Genomic DNA, 20,171 nt, shown 5'->3' on the forward strand with positions numbered 1-20,171 from the left:
GATACCAGCAGATGTAAAGAGATCCCTCCTGACAGAGAGACAAAAGATTAAAGAAAAACTGACCAACAGGAGACTAGTTGAATCAGAGACAAAATTTAGATCATAAACTATGGGCTTGTCTAAACAGAGAAAAGCCTTCAGTAGCTGTGTGCACTATCTACTCCAACGCAACTCCCTCTGTGGGCACACTTACTGCACACTAAAAGTGTCTTTGTGTCCATTAGCTTAATGCACTTTAGAAGTGTACTAAGCTAAACCACCTGAGGGCACTCTTAGTGTACAGTAAGAGTGTCCACATGGAGAGTTAGGATGGAGCAGTTAGTGCGATTAAAATTCACACCTTTGCTTAGTGTGCACTAGTTTCCTTGTGTAGACAAGCCCTTAAAGACATTTAAGATCAGTGTAATTCTTTGTCATCTATAAGAGATGATAAATATGTGAATCTCATACGTGATGCTTTAAAATTAAAAGTTAAAAGAACTCGGGGGGGGAATTATATACACTTGGCTGAATAAAACTACTCTTGAATTGAAGGTAAATATATTGTCTGAGGAATTTACACTTTATTTCCTTTAATAACATTGCATGCCAACAAATTGCTAGACTTGCCAGTTTATCTCTTTTGACTAATGGGCATGTTAGGATAGTAATCATTTGACCTGACTTGAATTTTGCATTCCAAAAAAAAAGAAAAAAAGAAATGAATATTTGATTCTTCAGAACTCAGTTGGAAGGGACAAGCCAAATTTTCAAATATAAGAGTTTAAGTAGAACACATGTACACACATCTGGATGATAAACATTACACATGTGGGTGGTCACATCAGCACTTGGGTACATATGGTCTAATTGATTGTAAACTCATTGGGGTAAGGAGTGTCTTGAGATCTTTCTTCTATATATTCTTATTATTAGCTTGTTTTATAAATCGGAGTGCTGAGTTCAGATCCAGTCCTGTTCCTCTATCTGTTAATGGGAGTTTTACCATTGGCTGCATTGAGTGAAGGATCACCACATTTAGTGCATAAGTACAATATGATTTAAAGACACCAAAAATTGAAAAATGATGCCGAAGTCTTCATTTATACCTCTGAAACATAGTAAATGTTGTAAAAAGTCAAAAGGTGTATTCATTTTTTTTTCCTTTTCTTTTTCTTTCTTTTTTTTTAGCACAATGTCCAGCAAATGAAATCCGTACAGAATCATCTGGAGTGATCCTCAGTCCAGGTTACCCAGGCAACTACCCCAATTCTCAGACCTGCTCCTGGACTATTAAAGTTGAACCAAGCTATAACATCTCTATTTTTGTAGAAATGTTTCAGAGTGAAAAACAGTTTGATGAATTGGAAATATTTGATGGTAAGAGTTATTTAACTATCATCTGAATGCAAACAATGAATATAGATATGAGACAAACTCAATTTCCAGAATGTGGTGCCATCAGACAACGATATGTTTGGAATGTCCAAATGACTATTCTGCTTCACATCTAAACTTTGGTACCCAGGGTTGTTTTCAATTACAGTATTTTTGAAAAAGCAGCTGATTAATTGTTAGGCCAGTCCTATTAGATTAATGTAAAAAATGGAAACCTGAGTGGACAGTTTAATATCTCTTTAAAGAAATTTGATAAATGATTATATGGTTTCATTATGAACCTAGCTTTTGAAAAAAAAAAAAGTGTGCCATTCGATTCCCATAAATTTTACCATAGATTATTGCCACCTGAGTTTAGATAATAGTTTAGATAGAGAGCTGTTTTACTATTCTTGGGCCAAATCCTGTGCTGAGAAATCACATGCAACTCTTGCAAATCACATGTGGGCATCTGAGCACAGAATTTAGCACGTTATCTTTGTAATGTTGCCATTCCTGGTGAGGCAATTCTCTTGGATTGAAATACCATATGTTTATATTCATAGAATTATTTACTGTCCAAGTGCTCTGTAATCAGACATCCAGTCCATTCTCTTTATATTGGAGCAGAATGTGTATCACGAGTCTTGAGTACATCTAGTAAAGATGATTTCACAGCCCTTTATTACCTTATTCTATTGGCTGGTCTCATAACATTTTCCTCTCGTTTCTAAACTAATTTTTTCCTGCTGCAGTTTAAGATGATTACTACTTATTCTGTTGTCATTGACTAATGAGAGCAACTGGTCCAAAACCACATCATAACATACTTTTATGTATTTGGAGACTATTATCATGTCTACCCTTATTAAGCAAGAAGACTGCATGGTACAACTGATTAATGTACACTTTGGGCATATTTTCATCATGTTACCAGGGTACCCAAAAGGATATTAATCATTATCAAATGGTTTGAAGTGTCTTGTTGTAAATATAATTTGGACACTCTTTTTTCCTTTATCAATTGATCTTTTAAGATCTACAGTTATAAAAATATTCATTAGCAATCTACAATGGTTTATTATAAAAACAAAATTTTGCAATCTTTTCAAATTGCCAGTTTTCTCTCTTTAAGCTTCCCTGGCTCTGAGAGGTCAAAGAAGTAATTAGTGGGGGAAAGCTATTAAGATTCTCCCTGTTTCCTCACTACTCAGCACACATCTTCCAGATTAGAGAACAGCCACAGCTTTCCCTGGAACTTCCCCAGTGGCTTGAGCAATGTGTTTGTTTTCTTTTAAAAAAAATACTATTTAGATTGCTTAATGCTCCTGGTGTAATTCTTTCTTATTTACTCATGCATTAAGTTTTAATTGAATCCAAGTATTGGTACTAAATCTAGGGGAAGAGTTAATATAGTTACCAATCACCAGTCTTAGACATATTTTCTAGCATATCTTTTGTGATGTAAAATCGCTTTTGACTAAATTCATCTCTGGTTTAACTCCACTGAAGTCAGTGGAGTTGTACCAGGGAAGATTTGGGATCATTTTCTTTCATTAAAGCTCTAGTTTGAGTATTAGAGGCATCAAGCTTAGCTCAAAAGTCTTTGTCACTAGTCTGTATCTCATTACAGAAGAGCTACATTTTTTTTTAAATTAACATTCACTTTTCCTGATTGTAAAGGTTCTTCTGGGCAAAACCCTTTGTTGGTTTCTTTAAGTGGAAATCATACTGGACAACTAAACTTCACAAGCAGAAATAATCAGCTATATCTTCGCTGGTCAACTGACCATGCAACCAATAAGAAGGGATTCAAGATACGTTACTCAGGTTAGTAACTGTTATATGCTTGGATTAAATTATACTTTGTTTATACAAAGTAATTAAGACTTAAAATATTCACATCTAGTTGGCTGTAACTGACTGCTTCTCTGAAAATAGTAAATCTTGCATGATATAGTTGTCGCATTCCAGGGTACAGCCCAGACTAGCAAGGGGTTGTATCACCACCTGCCCTGCAATCTTTGGTGCCTCTCAATGCTTTTCTGCTGTAGCTCCCAACCTGGGCCCCTCATAAATAACCATCCAGCATGCAGCTCACACCAAGTGTCTGTGTATAGCTGCATCCAGCCAGCAACATTCTGGTCACACTCTGGCTTCCACCAGACATGGTTACCATTTGCACGGTGACTCCAAGACACTCCCATTTCTGAATTTTCCCACACAAAGGATGTTCTGCACTGTCCAGCCTCACCTGGACAGCTCAGATAATAGATATCCATTGCCCTTGTTAAGGGGTCAATATTCAACAGTTTGATTCTTAACTGGAGTTACCCAAACAGTTGAGTTTAAACATAACACTGAATTAGTTTTGTTTAAAAATAAAATAAGTTTATTTAACTACAAAAAGGAGATTTTAAGTGATAATTGGACAGTATAAGGCATTGAAGTCAGAAATGGTTATAAGAGAAGTGAAGATTAAATGATTTATAGTACCTAAAACTTAACAAACTAGACCTAGTTCGATCTAAAATCCTTCCCATGTGGGGGTTCCCAGCAACAGGGCTGACCAAATCATCTGATCAGGATCCCCTCAAAAAGTTTCTTCCTCTTCTTAGGAGAGAGAGGGAGAGAGAACCTGTGTTGTTTTTGCCTTCATTTTATAATGACCGCACCACACCTAAAGTGTGTGTGTGGGGGGAGGGGCACATTGTCCAGGCTCGCTGGAGGAATGCAGTAGTGCTTTATGGCGGGAAGGAGGGAGCATGGCACAAGGTCAAACTGCTGCCAAAAGGTGGATGGTGGTCTGCTTTGCAGCACTGACTCACCCCCTGGGAATGTAATGGTGGAAGGCTTTAAAGGTGCAAGCCCTGACGTTGGAAACCCTTTTCTTCACGCAGCAGGCTTTGGGCTGCTATACAATAGGCCATTGGAAGATGAGAAGTCAACTGGGTCTAGGAAGGTTAGGCAGCCAAGCTAATTGCTGGTGCCTCCTTGTGGCAGATGTCCAGTACATGTACTCTGTAGGGAAGGCATCCAGTGACCAGATATATGGCCTGGTAAAGGACTTAAAAAGGAGGTGCTAGTTAAAGCAATGGAACGGTGTGGGGTTTGGGGCTCGTATGGTTGGAATGGCAGGGAGACAAACGCCCTTTTGGATAGCCTACCTTACCCCTCCTATGAGAGGAGGGGGTGGATAATAAGATCCTGGCAATGGATTTGCTGGAGGGACCTGGATGGAAAAAGAGGGGGAGCTGGTAAAAGCCCCCCATGTATGATAAGGTTCTGCCAATAGATGTGCTGGATGGACTTGGTTGGAAAAGAGGGGGAGCTGGTGGAACCCCCCGGGTGATTACAGAATAAACATGGGGTTACCTGTACTGTACACTTGAATCTGCTGGGTAGTCCCAGACATCTAATAATAAAGTTGCAGCCTGATTAAATCCATATCAGGTGTCTCCTATACTTCTTTCAGTATAGCCGGACAATCCAGTCACCCTTTGAAATGCATTTTCCGAGGGTTATCCCTAAAGTTCCTTCCCGCTATTAGGACAGAGATATGGAGTCTTGTGGTGAAAGAGGTTTCATGTGGTTTTTTTTTGATTGGTGATTGCCAGTCAGCTTTGAAGACACCTAGCTAGAAGTGTTAGCTTGTCTTTTGTCTTTAAGAAACTGGTTTACCCCCATCCCAGACTTGTCTGGTAAACACACTTCAGTCATAATTTCAGCTTATGTTTGTAACTTTACATATAATGTTGCTACATACACTTCACCATGATATTATTGACTAGTGAGTCATTAGTTTTCAAATGATACTTCACAAGGCATATTTTGTACAACAATTACAATAGTGTGTAGAGTGTGAATACAGGGTGCATTCGGTCACAATAGTAATTTCATCTGAGGATCTCAGTGCTTTACTGACGAGGGTAAGTAGTAATATCCTAATTTTACAGATCAAGAAAGTGAGGCAGAGAGAGAAAGAAAAAAAGTATCTGTTCTTTGCTGTCTGAATATACTGTATGTAAAACGTGATGTAAATTACAAGATGATGATTCACAGAGTTATGAGATAAAGGGGTATTGAATTATAACATTAGCAAAAATACTAGTTGAACAAATCCTGAACAAAATGATGTGCTTGTCCTAAAAGGTATTGAAACATAACAGGGCTGAGGGAAGGAATCCTAAGCCACAGTAGTTAGATTACCATGTCACCTATGGAACTAACTAATGGGTATGGGGTGAATAGTGGATGAGCTCTGCTGCTACTTTCCTCTACAGGGTTTTTGTCATATAGATCTGAACTGTGGGGCAATCCTTCCCTGACTGGGTACTGAATAGCTATTATTCAGTGGTGGTTATTGGGGAGGATTACAGAAATGAGAAACTGGATATGAGTCAAGAGTGTGCCCTTGTTGCTAAGAAGGCTAATGGCATTTTGGGCTGCATTAGTAGGAGCATTGCCAGCAGATCGAGGAAAGTGATTATTCCCCTCTATTTGACACTGGTGGAGCCACATCTGGAGTATTGTGTCCAGTTTTGGGCCCCCCACTACAGAAAATATGTGGACCAATTGGAGAGAGTTCAGCAGAGGGCAACAAAAATGATTAGAGGGCTGGGGCACAAGACTTATGAGGATAGGTTGAGAGAACTGGGCTTATTTAGTCTACAGAATTGAAGAATGAGGCGGGATTTGATAGCAGCTTTCAATTACCTGAAGGGGGGTTCCAAAGAAGATAGAGCTCAGCTGTTCTCAGTGGTGGCAGATGAAAGAACAAGGAGCAATTGTCTCAAGTTGCAGCGGGGGAGGTCTAGGTTGGATATTAGGAAAAACTATTTCACTAGGAGGGTGGTGAAGCACTGGTGTGGGTTACCTAGGAAGGTGGTGGAATTTCCATCCTTAGAGGTTTTTAAGGGCTGGCTTGACAAAGCCTGGCTAGGATGATTTAGTTGGGGATTGGTCCTTCTTTGAGCAAAGGGTTGGACTACATGACCTCCTGAGGTCTCTTCCAACCCTATTCTTCTATGATTCTGTGATCACTTAACAAGCCTCAGAACTGCTGTGCTGACATTCACCAAAGGCTGCTTCAGCCCACTGATTCCTCTACAACGAGGGGCACAGGAAGGAAGGATCTGCATAGCAGTAGTTACTTGCCCCTGGCCCAGGCCCGCCAACAGCAATTCTGGGCCCCAGGGCAGAAGTGTGAATGGGCCCCCCGACACGCACAAGCTGGGCCCGCGTGGACGCAGTCCACCTGACATTTGGACGGTGCTGCGCCTACGCTGGCTGGTGCCCAGTGAGCTGCTGCCTACATTACTGTGCGCGCTCTTCCGGCATGGCAGGGCTTCCACATGCCTGCCCAGTAGGGTTGCCAGCTGTCTAATCGTGCAAACCCAAAGACCTTTGCCCTGCCCCTACCCCTGCCCCAACCCTGCCCCCGCCCCACCCCTCCCCTTCTCTGATGCTGGGATTTACAAAATGACCCAAGGGATTTTGACACTCAATTCAAATTAATTTTATTTGGGAATTTTGCATCTAAATCCTGGGGCAGCATTGAAAATCTCAGCCTAAATGTTTTAAATGATCCAGCAAGAGATTATATTACGTGACAGAAAATGTATGATCTTGCAAATGCAGACCAGTGTATTCCCATGCTGCTGCTGTCCATGCATTGGTTGACTGGTGATGTGTCATAGAGCATTGCAGTATGACAAGTGAGGCAGTCATTTTCCTGGTTGAGACAAGGTGGGTGAGGTGATATCTTTTATTGAACCAACTTTTGTTGGTGAGAGATGTGACGGGTTGCTCCCCCGCCATTAAGATGCCACATGATGAGCTGAGATACCACTGAGCCCACCTGTTCTGCCAGTGTGGACCCCCTTTTTACCTGTCTTGCTGAGCCAGAGTCTTAAGCATCCTCCAGCATGCACACAGGCAGGGCCACACCCAACTGCAGAATGACACAGACACTTAGATCAGCTCTGGGAAGACTTAAGGGAGTTGCCCCAGGATTCAGGTGCCCACCTCCCTTGGAGTGCAGACCCAAAGGTATATTATGAAATCCGCCTCGTCCCTCAATGTGGAGAAAGGTATGCACAGCCTCTTACCCCTCCCTCCCCCCTGAATTATGAATTGAACAAACTGGATTATATTATAATCAAGAAATGTTTATTAACTATAAAAGGGAGATTTTAAGTGGTTAAAGAGGTAGCATACAGAACAAAGCAGATTACTAAACAAATAAAACAAAACATGCCAACTAATGTGGGGTACGGGCTCTAGGCTGGGGCCTTGTGTCTCCCTGTTTGTTTCATCCATCTCTTGGCTTATACTTGGACTTTTAGTTCCTTGGGGTAGGGATTATCTTTTTTGTTATGTGTCTGTACAATGCCTAGTAGAGTGGGACTCTGGTCTATGATAGGTTCATAGGTGCTACTGTAATAAATACAACAACAACAACAACAGAAAAAAGAAAAATTTTCAGTAGGTTTTCTCATTTTATGTAATTCAAATGTCTACTTCGCACCTGTTTTATGCCCCATTAAGGTTGCTGTTTGGAAGGCTAACACATCCTCTATACTTCAGGAGTGGCCAAATTGTGGCTCTTTAACCATTAAACTGTGGCTCGCGGAGCCCCCCACAGCTCCCCTCATTCTCCACCTACCAGAGTGGGGGAGGGGAGCTCAGGACCTCTGCCTTGCAGTAGGGTGGTGGAGTAGGAGCTTCCGCCCAGCAGGGAGGGGGGTTTGGTGGCTTCAGCCCTGTGACGTGCACCTGCTGGAGCTCGGGGATTCAGCAGGAGTGGGGCTGAAGCCCCAAGCCCCATCAGGCCCCTTCCATGTGGATGAAGCCCCGAGCCCTGGCATGCATGCCCCGGCTCTCGAACTTCTGAAGATTGCCATATGTGGCTTGGTGCATCAGTAAGTTTGGCCACCTCAGTATAGTTTGTCCTTATATGACCATATTTTAAAAAGTAGAGAAAAAGAACATGCTAATAAATTCTCCTGCAATGCAGAAAAAATAAAACAAATAATCCAAGCATACAGGTAATAGTTTCTTCTTAGAGCTGCAAAACTGTCGAGATCACTTTGCAATTCTTTTTTGACTGAAATGAAAATGGTATTAAACCTCAGCTGTCATTCTCAACTTCCCTTGAGAGATTCAAAACTAAATGCCGCTTAAGGCTTTCCTAGAACCACTTGAAGCCTTTAGTTTTAACCATCTTGCTTCAGAAACATAATCCCTTTGTTTCTTAAATTATTTGAAAAGTAAATTAATGTAATATTCATTGTCCCTCTTTAAATGTCAATTCCCTTTTTAGAAAATCAAGGGTATTTCTGTAATTTCATGCATTTAATTGAAGTATGTAAGCAAATGTCACTGTGATTGTAAAGGATATTCAGTTTGGCCCAAAACAGAACCTTTTACTGAGCCATCCTTGCTTCCTAATTTGGCATCCAACTCCATTCCTTTGGGGGATATGACCACTACTTCATCTCCCAAGCATTCCCTCTATACTGACAACACTCAAAGGGAAAAAAATAGATATTTTACTAGTGACCATAACTCTTTGAACAGAATGTCAGTGTTGATCCACATTTCTTCAGTGTTTTTAATATGGATTCTAGTTACTGGGCTGGGATTAGGGTTGTGGTTTCTTAGAAATCTTGTTTTGAATCTTGCATTTAATTATACAAGGGTGTATGCACGTAGCATCAAAGGCCACTGCTTTGAAAGGAGTCTCCCACTTTTGTGCCAAGAGCACATTACATTCCCCAGACTGCAAATCTATATTGATAATCTAGAGCTACTAGAAAAAATAATCTCTTTCCAAAATGAAAACCACAGTTGGATTTCCTATATAAGTGATATGACAAAATTGAAACCTTTTATCCAGAATTCCCCATCCCAAGAAAACACTGATGTTTAGTACAGAAATAGAACCTGGACATGAACCACTCCTGATCTGGGACTTGGTTGTTCAAAATAAACTGAAGCCCTCTTGATTCAGCCCATCTCTAAATAACAGAGGAACATCCCAGACAGTGGGAGGAATAGATTATTTACTACATATTTTAAGATCAGTACAATAGATGGGGGAAGGATTTGTAGTTACATTTGTGTCATATAAGGGCTTCTTAGATAACAGCAAAAATTCCTCTTGGATATAGTGGTGTGGTGAGGGCTCAGCATACTAGAATACTGCATTTTACTAGGTATGATGTGAGGATGGAAACCAGAAAAGCTGATGCTTTCTGTGTCTTTAGTATTAGGTTGTAAATGTTTTTTCAAGTTACCTTTGATAAAATCACAAGCTTTGTGTATTATGTTATGAAATGGAATATAGGAGTACACAAACGTACTCCATGGTCCAGGCATTCCGATTCTCTATTAAAGAAATGACCCATTCAGTCTATCTGAATGATATGGGAACATCATCAGATAAAAAATATATAGTTTCCTAATCTAAGTTATCAATTTTTATTTAAAGATTACTAAATAGCCTCTTCATATTTTAATTCACTTTACTTTTGCAATTCTCTCAGTTTAGACAATGAAAATATATTTGTCAGCTTTAATTTGTCAGCTGCAATACTGAAATGTCTGAAGTTGCAAACAGTGTAAAGCAATAGGTCATGCTTGTTGTACGAAGAAAAAAATATATCCATTGAATTTAAAAATAAAGTCAGGGAAAAATTTGAATTGGTCGTAGGCTTTATAAAAGTCTGCTTTTTACAAAAAACAGAATATAGGACTTCAATGAACTTCCTGGGTCACTGAGTTTCATTCCCTGCTGTCTCAACTAATCCCATCACAGACCCCTTTTATAAATGTAATAAACTCCATCTGAAAACTGGTAAAGTTTGTCCCCACAACTACTATTGGAAGGCTGCTCCAGAACCTCACTCTTCTGATAATCAGAAGCCTTCTTCTAATTTCCAGCCTAAATGTATTCGTAGCCAGTTTATATCCATTTGTTCTTGTACTGATATTGCCCTTTATCTTAAATAGCTCTTATCCCTCCCTGGTATTTGCTCCTTCGTTTTGGACCAGGATTTACCTGAGAGCACACCTATAATATAAGATAGGAGCAAGACTCTTTCCGTTTTAAAGATGACTATTAACCATTCACTCAACTAAAAAACCAAGCAAAACCAAACAAAGCCCTATACCTAGGTATTGAAAATTGAAGGGGGAGGGGATTGTATCACAAATATTAATAACATAAAAATAATACAACCTGTTCATTGGACTGAATTTTAGAATTCTTCCTATGTAGTCATAGCAATTAATATTGGAGGCATTTAATATATATCCCTGAATATAGCTCCCATCAGTATTTCAGCCAAATGTGAGTCGGAAGTACAGTGTTCAAAACAACAATACTAATTGTGAGATCTTGTAATCTATGCCGTACAGCAATGGGTGGAAAAAACTTTTATCTGGGAAATTTTGTTATTTCTCCTCCCACCAAGAGAGTAATTTTGCCATAAATCTGGCTCCTGCTTCTATGTTTCTTGACTAGTATTCCTTATGTCCATCTCTTGGTGTCTTGCCTGAGCTTCCTTCTAGCTGATACTCAGAAGAGAACTGGCTACAACTCTGTCACCATCTGTAGCAGGTTTCAACCGAAGACAAATGTATTTAAACAATTAATTGATTGTAGTTGAAATTTGCTCCAATATTTAACAGGAGATGTAGTTAATTCTATCCTGAATAGCCACCAAGCCAGCCAGATGAGTAGTTGATGGCCTCAACGAGATGTGTATTAGGAAGGTGGAAAAGATGGAAAAACAACATGGTGGGGGTCTGAGTCCTTCCTTAAAACAATAGGAGGGGAGAGATTGGATCTAAACCTGAAAGACCTACCAATCATAGAGCTTACATAAGTTATTGTGAGCCAGTGAAGTGATGGGGCTGGAGTCAAAGTTGAAATTTCAGCCTAGATGTAAAACTATGTGGCCTTTGTGCATAGTGAATTATATAACTATTGACCTAGATATAAATGAATCAAGTCTATGAGAGAGTTTATTCACTAAATGTGAAGTAGGTGAAGTTCTGAGGAAACTATTTGTTATTAACAAAGCTCTCTCTCATAGCTTTTACAATGTATTGTCAATAAAAGGAGTTCTGAATGTGTGGAATATAAATGATATTCCTCCAACTCATGGTATTTCTACATTATATATATATATATATGAAAATGAAAATTCTGATAGTAATTCAAAACATACTATAGATTTTTAAATTACACAAACATATTTTGTAAATATTGCAAGATTAATTGTTATTTTTTATATGGTTGCTAACTTTTAAAAATTATAATTGTATTGTTTTTGGTATATAGCTCCCTATTGCAGCTTAAACAATGTCCCAAAGAATGGTGGAACTTTAAATAAAACAGCAGGTTCAACTGGAAGTAAAGTGCACTATTACTGCAAGCCTGGATATAGAATGATTGGCCATAGTAATGCAACTTGTAGACGTCTTCAGAATGGCCTGTATCAATGGGATTCTCCTGCCCCGCTCTGCCATGGTAAGATATTGTATTGTTGTTATATATGTTTCCATCGTTTACCTCTAAAAATCTGTTACAAAATAAGAACACAGTCTTGCACAGCCTTGCAAATACTTATCCATGAACTCAGTGGGCTTACTCATGTATTTAAATTTACTTATGTGTAGGGTGACCAAATGTCCTGTTTTTGAAGAGACAGTCCCCTATTTAAGCCCTCCTGCAGGTGTCCTGACTTTTTCTTAAAAATGGACAAATTGTCCCATATTTTCTGTCTCCCCAACCCCATCAGTACTGGCGGGTCCTACTGCTGGCTGGATCCCTGCTCGCCAGCCGCCTGCCCACCAGCGGTGAGTGGGGGGTCCAGCCGATAATCGGGGTGGGTGTGCAAAGCTGGTGATGGGGCAAAGCTGCAGCCCCCGCTGCGTGCCAGCTCTCAGCAAGCAGGGCCCCACCTCCCATCCCATTTCCAACGGCACTGGCTGTGCTCTGCGAGCTGTAGAGGCTGGTGTTGCGGGCAGGCACCAGGTGGAGGCCGGTTACATGTTGCCTCTGCTGTCCACCCATCAGCTCTTTACATGGTCTCCATCTCGTTGTCCTCTCCCTTCTTTGTCCCTTTGCCCCCTACCCAGCCCTTCTGCTTCTCCATATCCCCCCCACCAGGGTGGGTCCCACTCCCAGCGCTGTAGGGAGAATCAGCTCCTGGTCAGAGTGTTCTGCTCACCAGGAGCCTGGCCAGCAAGCTCGTTCCTTCTCCCACTGCCTCTGGCTGGGCCAGAGCCCTAGAAAAGCCCAAGACCCTCTGGCCTGGGAAAAACAACATGGTGGGTGGGAGGGTAGGGGTGTGTGTCACCCCTTCCTGTGTGAACCCTAAAGCTTTAAAAATAAGAAGGTAAATAGAAAGAATCCGACTATGCAGTATTTCCTTTTAACAGGGGCTCAGTCAACTTGATGTTAATTTGAACGTTTGTACTGCATAGTTCTGATAGATTGCCATTGAACTCACTTGAATACAAGTAATTTTACCAGGTATTCAGCACAGGGAAATATAGTCACCCTACTATGTGCCTAAATGGGGACAAAAACTTGAAGGCTGTGATGCTATATTGTTATATAGCAAATGGAAAATAAATCTAGAGAACTCAGTAACATGGTTAAATCCAAAAGGTTCAAATCTCCAAGCATAATTATACTGATCACTACATGCAAGAGAATGAACTACAGGTGCATGGGACAGCAGGCTGCAATTGTATGTTTTAAGCATTTAACTGATCCAGTACAATGTTCAGAACTCCCACCATACAAACAGGAACTTGGAGTAGACCTACGTGGGACCTATCCTAGGACACTTGGTCCTGCTAGTGAAGTCAGGGGGCTGGACTTGATGACCTTTCAGTTCTATGAGATAGCTATATCTCCATGTATTACATAGCTCACTTCTGAATCATCTCCACTGTGTGTGTGTGTGTGTGTGTGTGTGTGTGTGTGTGTGTGTGTGTGTGTGTGAGAGAGAGAGAGAGAGAGAGAGAGAGAGAGAGAGACTGGAACTGGGGGCAAGGAGTAATGGGGAGAGACTGGCAGATAGAGATGGAGACTGGGGCTGGCTGGGAAAAGTGACTGAGAGTAGGAGCTACTGAGAGAAAGGAGACTGAGGCTGGACAAGAAGCTAGGGGACGGACTGGAGATTGGGAAAAGAAGTCTGCAGGGAGTCTGAGACATGGAGTGGAGCGGGGACAGTCTAAGGTCATATGAGGGACCTGGTTTGGGGGGACTGAAAGTCAGGATAAGGAGAAGCCTGGGACTAAGCTGAAGAGCAAGGAGGTGGAGACTAGGACTGGTTGGGCAAGGAGACTGGGACTAGGAGGAGGAGCCTGGAGATGGACACTGAGATTAAGAGGTGTCGTGGGAGTGAAGAGAGGTGAGACTGAGATGAGGATCCAGGTATAGGTAGGAAAGAGGCAGGATGCAGAGAAAGGCAGGCTGGAGGGCAGAGGGACAGAAGGATCTATAGCTACTAGATCACATTCCCCTCCAGAACCTGGAACTGCACCCAAGATTCCTGAATCAGCAAATATCTGTGAAAACCACTGGCAGATTGTGTCTCCTCACCCTCTCTTGTCCACATAGAGGAAGACAGCCTACTACTGTTATCAGTTACTTTTAGCTCAAGAGGCAGAGGTCTGTATGTGAATCTAACCATTCCAATCCTGCTGATGAACCATGTGGGTGTCAATATGGTTCCATCTGATGGAGTTTCTGGGGTTTTTCAGTTATTTTTAAACCTAGGAAACTGAACACAGAAACTGTGTTAAAAGAACATTAAGATTATAAATACAAGATGTACAAAGTTAGGGAATGCCCTAAGGCCTGTCATCACCTTAGCCTGTCCCTCTTCTCAGTGCAGCATAACTTCAGTGTTTACTAGTTTTCTTCTACATTTAGAACACTACTCCACCAATGGTGGAGAGAAATTGGCTTTCCCCAAGATGTCTTTGAAAAATATACCTAAAAATAGGTAATTGTATATACGTTGATTGGAACAGATTTGAAGGAGAAGGGGGAAAGTGGTTCTTTGCTTTGCTGCACAGGATCAAGGAACATGTTCTTAGGTCTGACGGACAGCATGGCAGAATTTACAGAGAGTAGTAGAAGCAAATTAAGGGAGCAGATACACAGGAGGATACATAGAGTATGAAACTGAGAGGAAGGGAACATAATGTGGAGATAGGAGTGAATACGTATAGGGCTTGAAGGTGAGGAAGACCAGCTTGAACATGATGCATAAGCAATGGATACCAGTGGAAAACAGGTCCAAAAATATAAGAAATTAACAATAATAAAGCTGAAGTTAAGATTGTAAATAAGTTTGTAGTAACACAGTTCTGAAGAAAACACAATAAAAGCTCAGAAATTCAAAACTAACTACACTTGGAACAAAACCTATGAAATTGCACAAATGTATTAACTCTGTCCTTGTGACTATACCATCCTGTGCAGTAGGGTCTGTATTGAATATTAAATTATCATTAATAATGATTATTAATTATCACAACATTAATTTATAAGAATAAGGTATATAAATTTACAATAAGATTTTATATGTAAAGAAGATATTTTTCAGAAATTTTGGAGAAACATATTTATCTTGCATGAAAACACACAAGTTCTCCTTGAAAACTTGTAAGAGCCAGACATATTTGGACCAGTTTATAGATATCAGCATGGGATATTTGCAAAGAAAAGTCCTTTAATTAGGTCTGAAATACCAGTAAAACTGATTCCACAGGGCTTAATTTATAATTAAACAACATGTTTATGCAGCAAATAATGTTTGGAATCAAATTTGATTGTGTTTAAAAAAAGTAGTTCTTTTTCTGTATGTGTAGTGCAAAAGTTTCGGGGCTGTATGGGGCTGTCAGGGAGGGGTAGTACCTCTGATGGGGGAGCAGTCATACTCTTTGGAGTAGCTCATCCACTTTGGTCCCCACTTGACACCCAGTTCTCACCTGTGGCTCCAAGTAACTGTCAGCATGCGACAGCAGCCACAACCTGGAGACTGTCTCGACTGGTGGGCTAAACCAGGTGAGGGTAGCCGATGAGTATGAGACTCTCAGTGAGTTAGGGCCTGTCTACCCATTGCATGCAAAGGCTGGATCCGGCTGACTGAGGCAACCTGGTTCAACCTGGTTCAATGGTCAGGAAGGCGGTGACAGCAAGCGTTGTGGAACGCTTAAGAGCACAAGACATGTAGGCGTCCTGGTCATCCACTGCGCCCTGCCTTATCTCCAGCTGTCTCGACTTCTGTCCTGCCACTGGATACAGATAGGAACTGGGAAGAGAGAGTGAGGCTGACATTGCGCAACTCTCCCTCACTTTAATCCAATTCACGCGCAAGTCTCGACGTCATATCATATCATATATTACATCATATCAAGTCCTGTGGCAATGGGCGAGCGACAAAGCAGCAGGTGTGGATACACTGGGAGCTGTAGCCACGGACCTGCACATTGGCGGCTCAGGCATAATGGTCGTTCCTCACTGACTGAAGCAGCAGTGGAGCTCGGCATCTTCTTGACCGACTGAGCAGCCCTGTTCAGGATTGCACTGCTCACCTCCATAGAATGAGGAGGGGGCTAGAAAAGGTGCCCTAAACATTGCCTGCGTCACCTTACCCTGGCCAGCATACCGCAGCTGGCGGGGATCCCACAAAAGCGGTTGAACAAAAACAAAAACAAAATTTAGAGTGACACCGATCACTATTGGCACATGGAATGTGCGCACGTTACTGGACAACATCACGGCAGACAGACCGGAGAGAAGAACAGCACTTGTCGCTAGAGAGCTCGCAAGCTACAACATTGACATTGCAGCCCCTAGCAAAACTCGCGTTGCTAATGAAGGACAGCTGTCCAAGTCAGGCGGTGGCTATACATTCTTCTGGAGTGGCCGCAGCAGTGATGAGCGTCGCGAATCTGGAGTTGGTTTCGCCATCAAGAATCATCTTGTTCGGAAACTTGCCAGTTCCCCCAAGGGTATGAATGACCGGCTCATGACAATGCAGCTTCCATTTCAAAAAGGAAAACAAGCTACTTTGATCAGCGCATATGCTCCTACAATGACCAACCCAGAGGATATGAAGAATAAATTCTACGAAGAACTAGATACTCTGCTATCGTCAGTGCACCGCACAGACAAGCCGATTCTGCTTGGTGATTTTAACGCAAGAGTCGGATGCGATGCCGCAGCCTGGGAAGGAGTCATCGGGAAAAATGGAGTGGGAAAGTGTACCAGCAATGGCCTGTTACTGCTGAAAACCTGTGCAGCACATGACCTTCTGATTAGCAATACAGTCTTCCGCCTTCCTGCCCGTAACAGGACTTCGTGGATGCATCCCCGTTCCAAGCACTGGCATTTGGTCAATTATGTCATCGTCAGAAGAAGGGATAGACAAGTTTTCAGGGTTACAAAAGCTATGTGTGGTGCTGACTGTTGGATGGATCATAGGCTCATAGTATCCAAAATGAAGCTCCGTATCGTGCCGAAGAGACGACCACAAGGCTGTAAGGCTCTCAAAAGGATCAACGTGTCGAAGCTGAAGAACAGCCGCATCACTGAAAATCTAGCGGAAGACCTAAAGAATGAGCTTGCTGATCTTCGTATTGAGGATTCCGCTGAGAAAGACTGGGAGCGATTCCGCAACACTGTCCATATAGCTGCATTGAAAGTATTGGGGCCCTCCACATGCAGGCGGCAAGACTGGTTTGACGAAAATGATGCAGAAATCCAGGTCTTACTTGCTGAGAAGCACTGCCTGCATCGTGCATATCAAAATGATCCATCTTCAGCGGCAAAGAAGACTGCCTTTATCAACGCTCGCAGAACAGTACAGAACCAACTGTGCAAAATGCGGGACTTGTGGCTGAGCGCCAAAGCAGATGAAATACAGGCATATGTGGACAGGAATGACTATAAGCGGTTTTATGAAGCCCTCAATACACTCTATGGTCCAGTCTTCTGGGAGCTTTCCCCTCCTGAACTCTGATGGTACTGAGCTCCTTACAGAGAAGACGCAGATTCTCCAGAGATGGGCTGAACACTTTGAAGCAATTCTCAATCACCCCTCAGTCATCAATGATGAAGCCATTGACAAGATGCCCCAGGTTGCAGTCAATGACTCCATGGACGCTTCACCAGAAGAGGACGAAGTGAAGAAAGCTATCAATCAACTGTCAAGTGGCAAAGCCCCATGGTCAGATGCCATACCAGCAGAGGTGTACAAAGTCGGTGGACCCGTGCTCCTACGGAAACTCACTGAGCTGTTTCAGTCCTTTTGGAAGCAGGGAACCATTCCACAAGAATATAGAGACGCGTCCATCTTGCACCTCTATAAGAGGAAGGGCAATCGCCAGGTATGCGATAATCACCGTGGAATCTCGCTGCTTTCTACAGCGGGGAAAGTTCTTGCACAGGTTCTGTTGAATCGATTGATCACTTACCTGGAGAAGTGCTTACTGCCAGAATCACAGTGTGGCTTCTGCGAGGGACGTGGGACTATTGACATGATCTTCACTGTGCATCAGCTACAGGAGAAATGTCAAGAGCAGAATCGTGAACTCTACACAACTTTTGTGGACCTCACGAAAGCATTTGACTCTGTCAGTAGTCAGGGCCTGTGGAGGATCATGTCGAAATTTGGCTGTTCAGACAGATTTATACGAATGATACGTCAATTTCATTACGGTATGATGGCTCGTGTCCTGGATGACGGTGAAACATCTGAGGCCTTCCCAGTCACCAACGGCGTCAAGCAAGGGTGTGTTTTAGCACCCACTTTGTTCAGTATGATATTCTCTGCCACTTTGACTGATGCCTTTCAACACTGCACTGAAGGAGTAGGCCTGAAGTATAGAACTGATGGGAAACTATTCAATCTGAGGCGACTGCGTGCCATCACCAAGGTGAAGGAAACTGTACTTCGAGACTTTCTCTTTGCCAATAATTGTGCTCTGAATGCTAGTACAGAGCCAGAAATGCAAGCCAGTATGGACAAGTTTTCAACTGCATGCAACAACTTCGGTCTCACTATTAACATCAAGAAGACTGAGGTCATGCACCAGCCAGCTCCCCACGCTCCGTACAACACCGCCACATGGGAAACCTTCGTACTGAACCGTCCAGCATGGCGCAGCCTCATTCACACAGGCAGTAATACCTCTGAGGCGAGGCGTATTGCTGAGGCTGAAAAAAAGCGTGAGCTGCGCAAGTCCAGAGCTGCTCGTACATCATCGACAGTGCCATTACATGTCTGCCCGACATGTGATAGGACGTTCCATGCCCGAATTGGACTGATCAGTCATCTTCGGACGCACAGCGCCTGGTCATCGAAAGAATGACTTGTTGAGGTCTTCATCGATAATGATGGACGAACATCACATCATCAGTGCAAAAGTTTCAATTTTAATATAAACATATCTCTAATTTAGGTTATGCTGTTAGGGTCAATGGTATTTCCATTTCCAGTCTTTTCAAGTTGAGACTCACCTAATAATGTTCAACATGCTGTATAAGGAACTTGACTATGTTCCAAAAAAAATAACAATTTATTGTTATTACTGTTACTTTCAAAGCAACAGACAAGCATGAGCCACAGTGCATTCAAAATAATTGTAAATGGAGCAAATAACAACAGCTATAGTTAAAGTTGCTGAAACATTTTCATTATACCTCATATTATAGCACATCCTTGTGACATTGGGCAGTGCAGCAGCCACTCAGCTTCAGTTTTCCAGCTGGTCTTCTGCTGCTTCACCCACCCTCCCTGAGGTTGCAGAGACTTAGCCCTCTGGCTAGGTTACATATAGTTCTATCCCTTCTGGGGTACTCAAAGTCCAAAACAAACATGAAGCAAGTTAAACTTTTCCCATTCTTCTAAGAGATCTGCTAGGCAACAGTCTTCCCCGGCCCTAGTGTACAGCCAGTCTCTCTTATCTCTAATTGCTCCCCTTCAACTGAACAGGATTCCTGCCTCTGCTCCAGGTGTCTCAATTTGTCTGACAGTCACTAGTCTATTAACACTTTCTGGTCTTGCATGGAGGCTTCTGTGCCCCATTAAACCCCACTTTCTCATTGGATTATAACTTTATTTTTGGGAGGTTAAAATGTTGCAGGACTGGGCTATACCCAAGGTTAATATTTGTGAAAAGTATTTTTTACCAAAAAAAAAAAAAAAAGTTCAGATATTTTGGGATATGAGGAGAGAGAAATACAATTTTTCCAGTTCTTAAAAAAAAATCGTAATGTTTTACACTAAAGCAGAAGGAGCAGAAAGCTGAAATTTGTCAGGGAGATAATCCTTAGAGTGGAAAGGTTCCTTTTATTGTCCCTTGAAATTTGTTGTTTTGTAATTTGGCCAAGTTATAGTTTTAAAAATGTTGCTCTGTCTGTACCATCTGTTGTCTTTTGTCTTTTACTTAGCTTGTCAGCTCACTGGGCCAGGGATTGTCCTTTTGTGCTGTGTTTGTACAATGCGTAGCACAATGGCTCCTGGCTCATGACAGGACCTCTTAGGGTCGGTGGTAATACATATAGTAAATAATAATAAGGATGTTACCATTCATATATAGTTTGATTCCTATAGTAGCTACTTACAAGTCTATATCTCTTCTTGCGGACTACTGTGAGAGTTGAGGTTAGCTACAGATTACCTGTTTTTAAGATGAGAAGGCTGCTGGCAGGGCATTTTAACCAGAGGCCCTCAACTGTACTGTACATCCCCACTAGCTCAACACAACCTAAA

General features: G+C 42.0%; 1 protein-coding gene across 1 annotated transcript in view; it reads left to right on the plus strand.

Annotated features, from left to right (window-relative positions):
* The window catches only part of LOC117875514 (CUB and sushi domain-containing protein 1-like), a 1,845,931-nt gene that overhangs the window by 1,672,767 nt on the left and 152,993 nt on the right, over positions 1 to 20,171 (plus strand). The window contains exons 45-47 of the mRNA XM_034766897.1: positions 1,171 to 1,359; positions 3,040 to 3,186; positions 11,708 to 11,896. Coding sequence (XP_034622788.1) covers positions 1,171 to 1,359; positions 3,040 to 3,186; positions 11,708 to 11,896 — 525 coding nt within the window. The remainder of the gene's footprint in view (positions 1 to 1,170; positions 1,360 to 3,039; positions 3,187 to 11,707; positions 11,897 to 20,171) is intronic.

Source organism: Trachemys scripta, chromosome 3 (genome assembly GCF_013100865.1).
Source record: "Trachemys scripta elegans isolate TJP31775 chromosome 3, CAS_Tse_1.0, whole genome shotgun sequence".
Classification (NCBI taxonomy): domain Eukaryota; kingdom Metazoa; phylum Chordata; order Testudines; family Emydidae; genus Trachemys; species Trachemys scripta.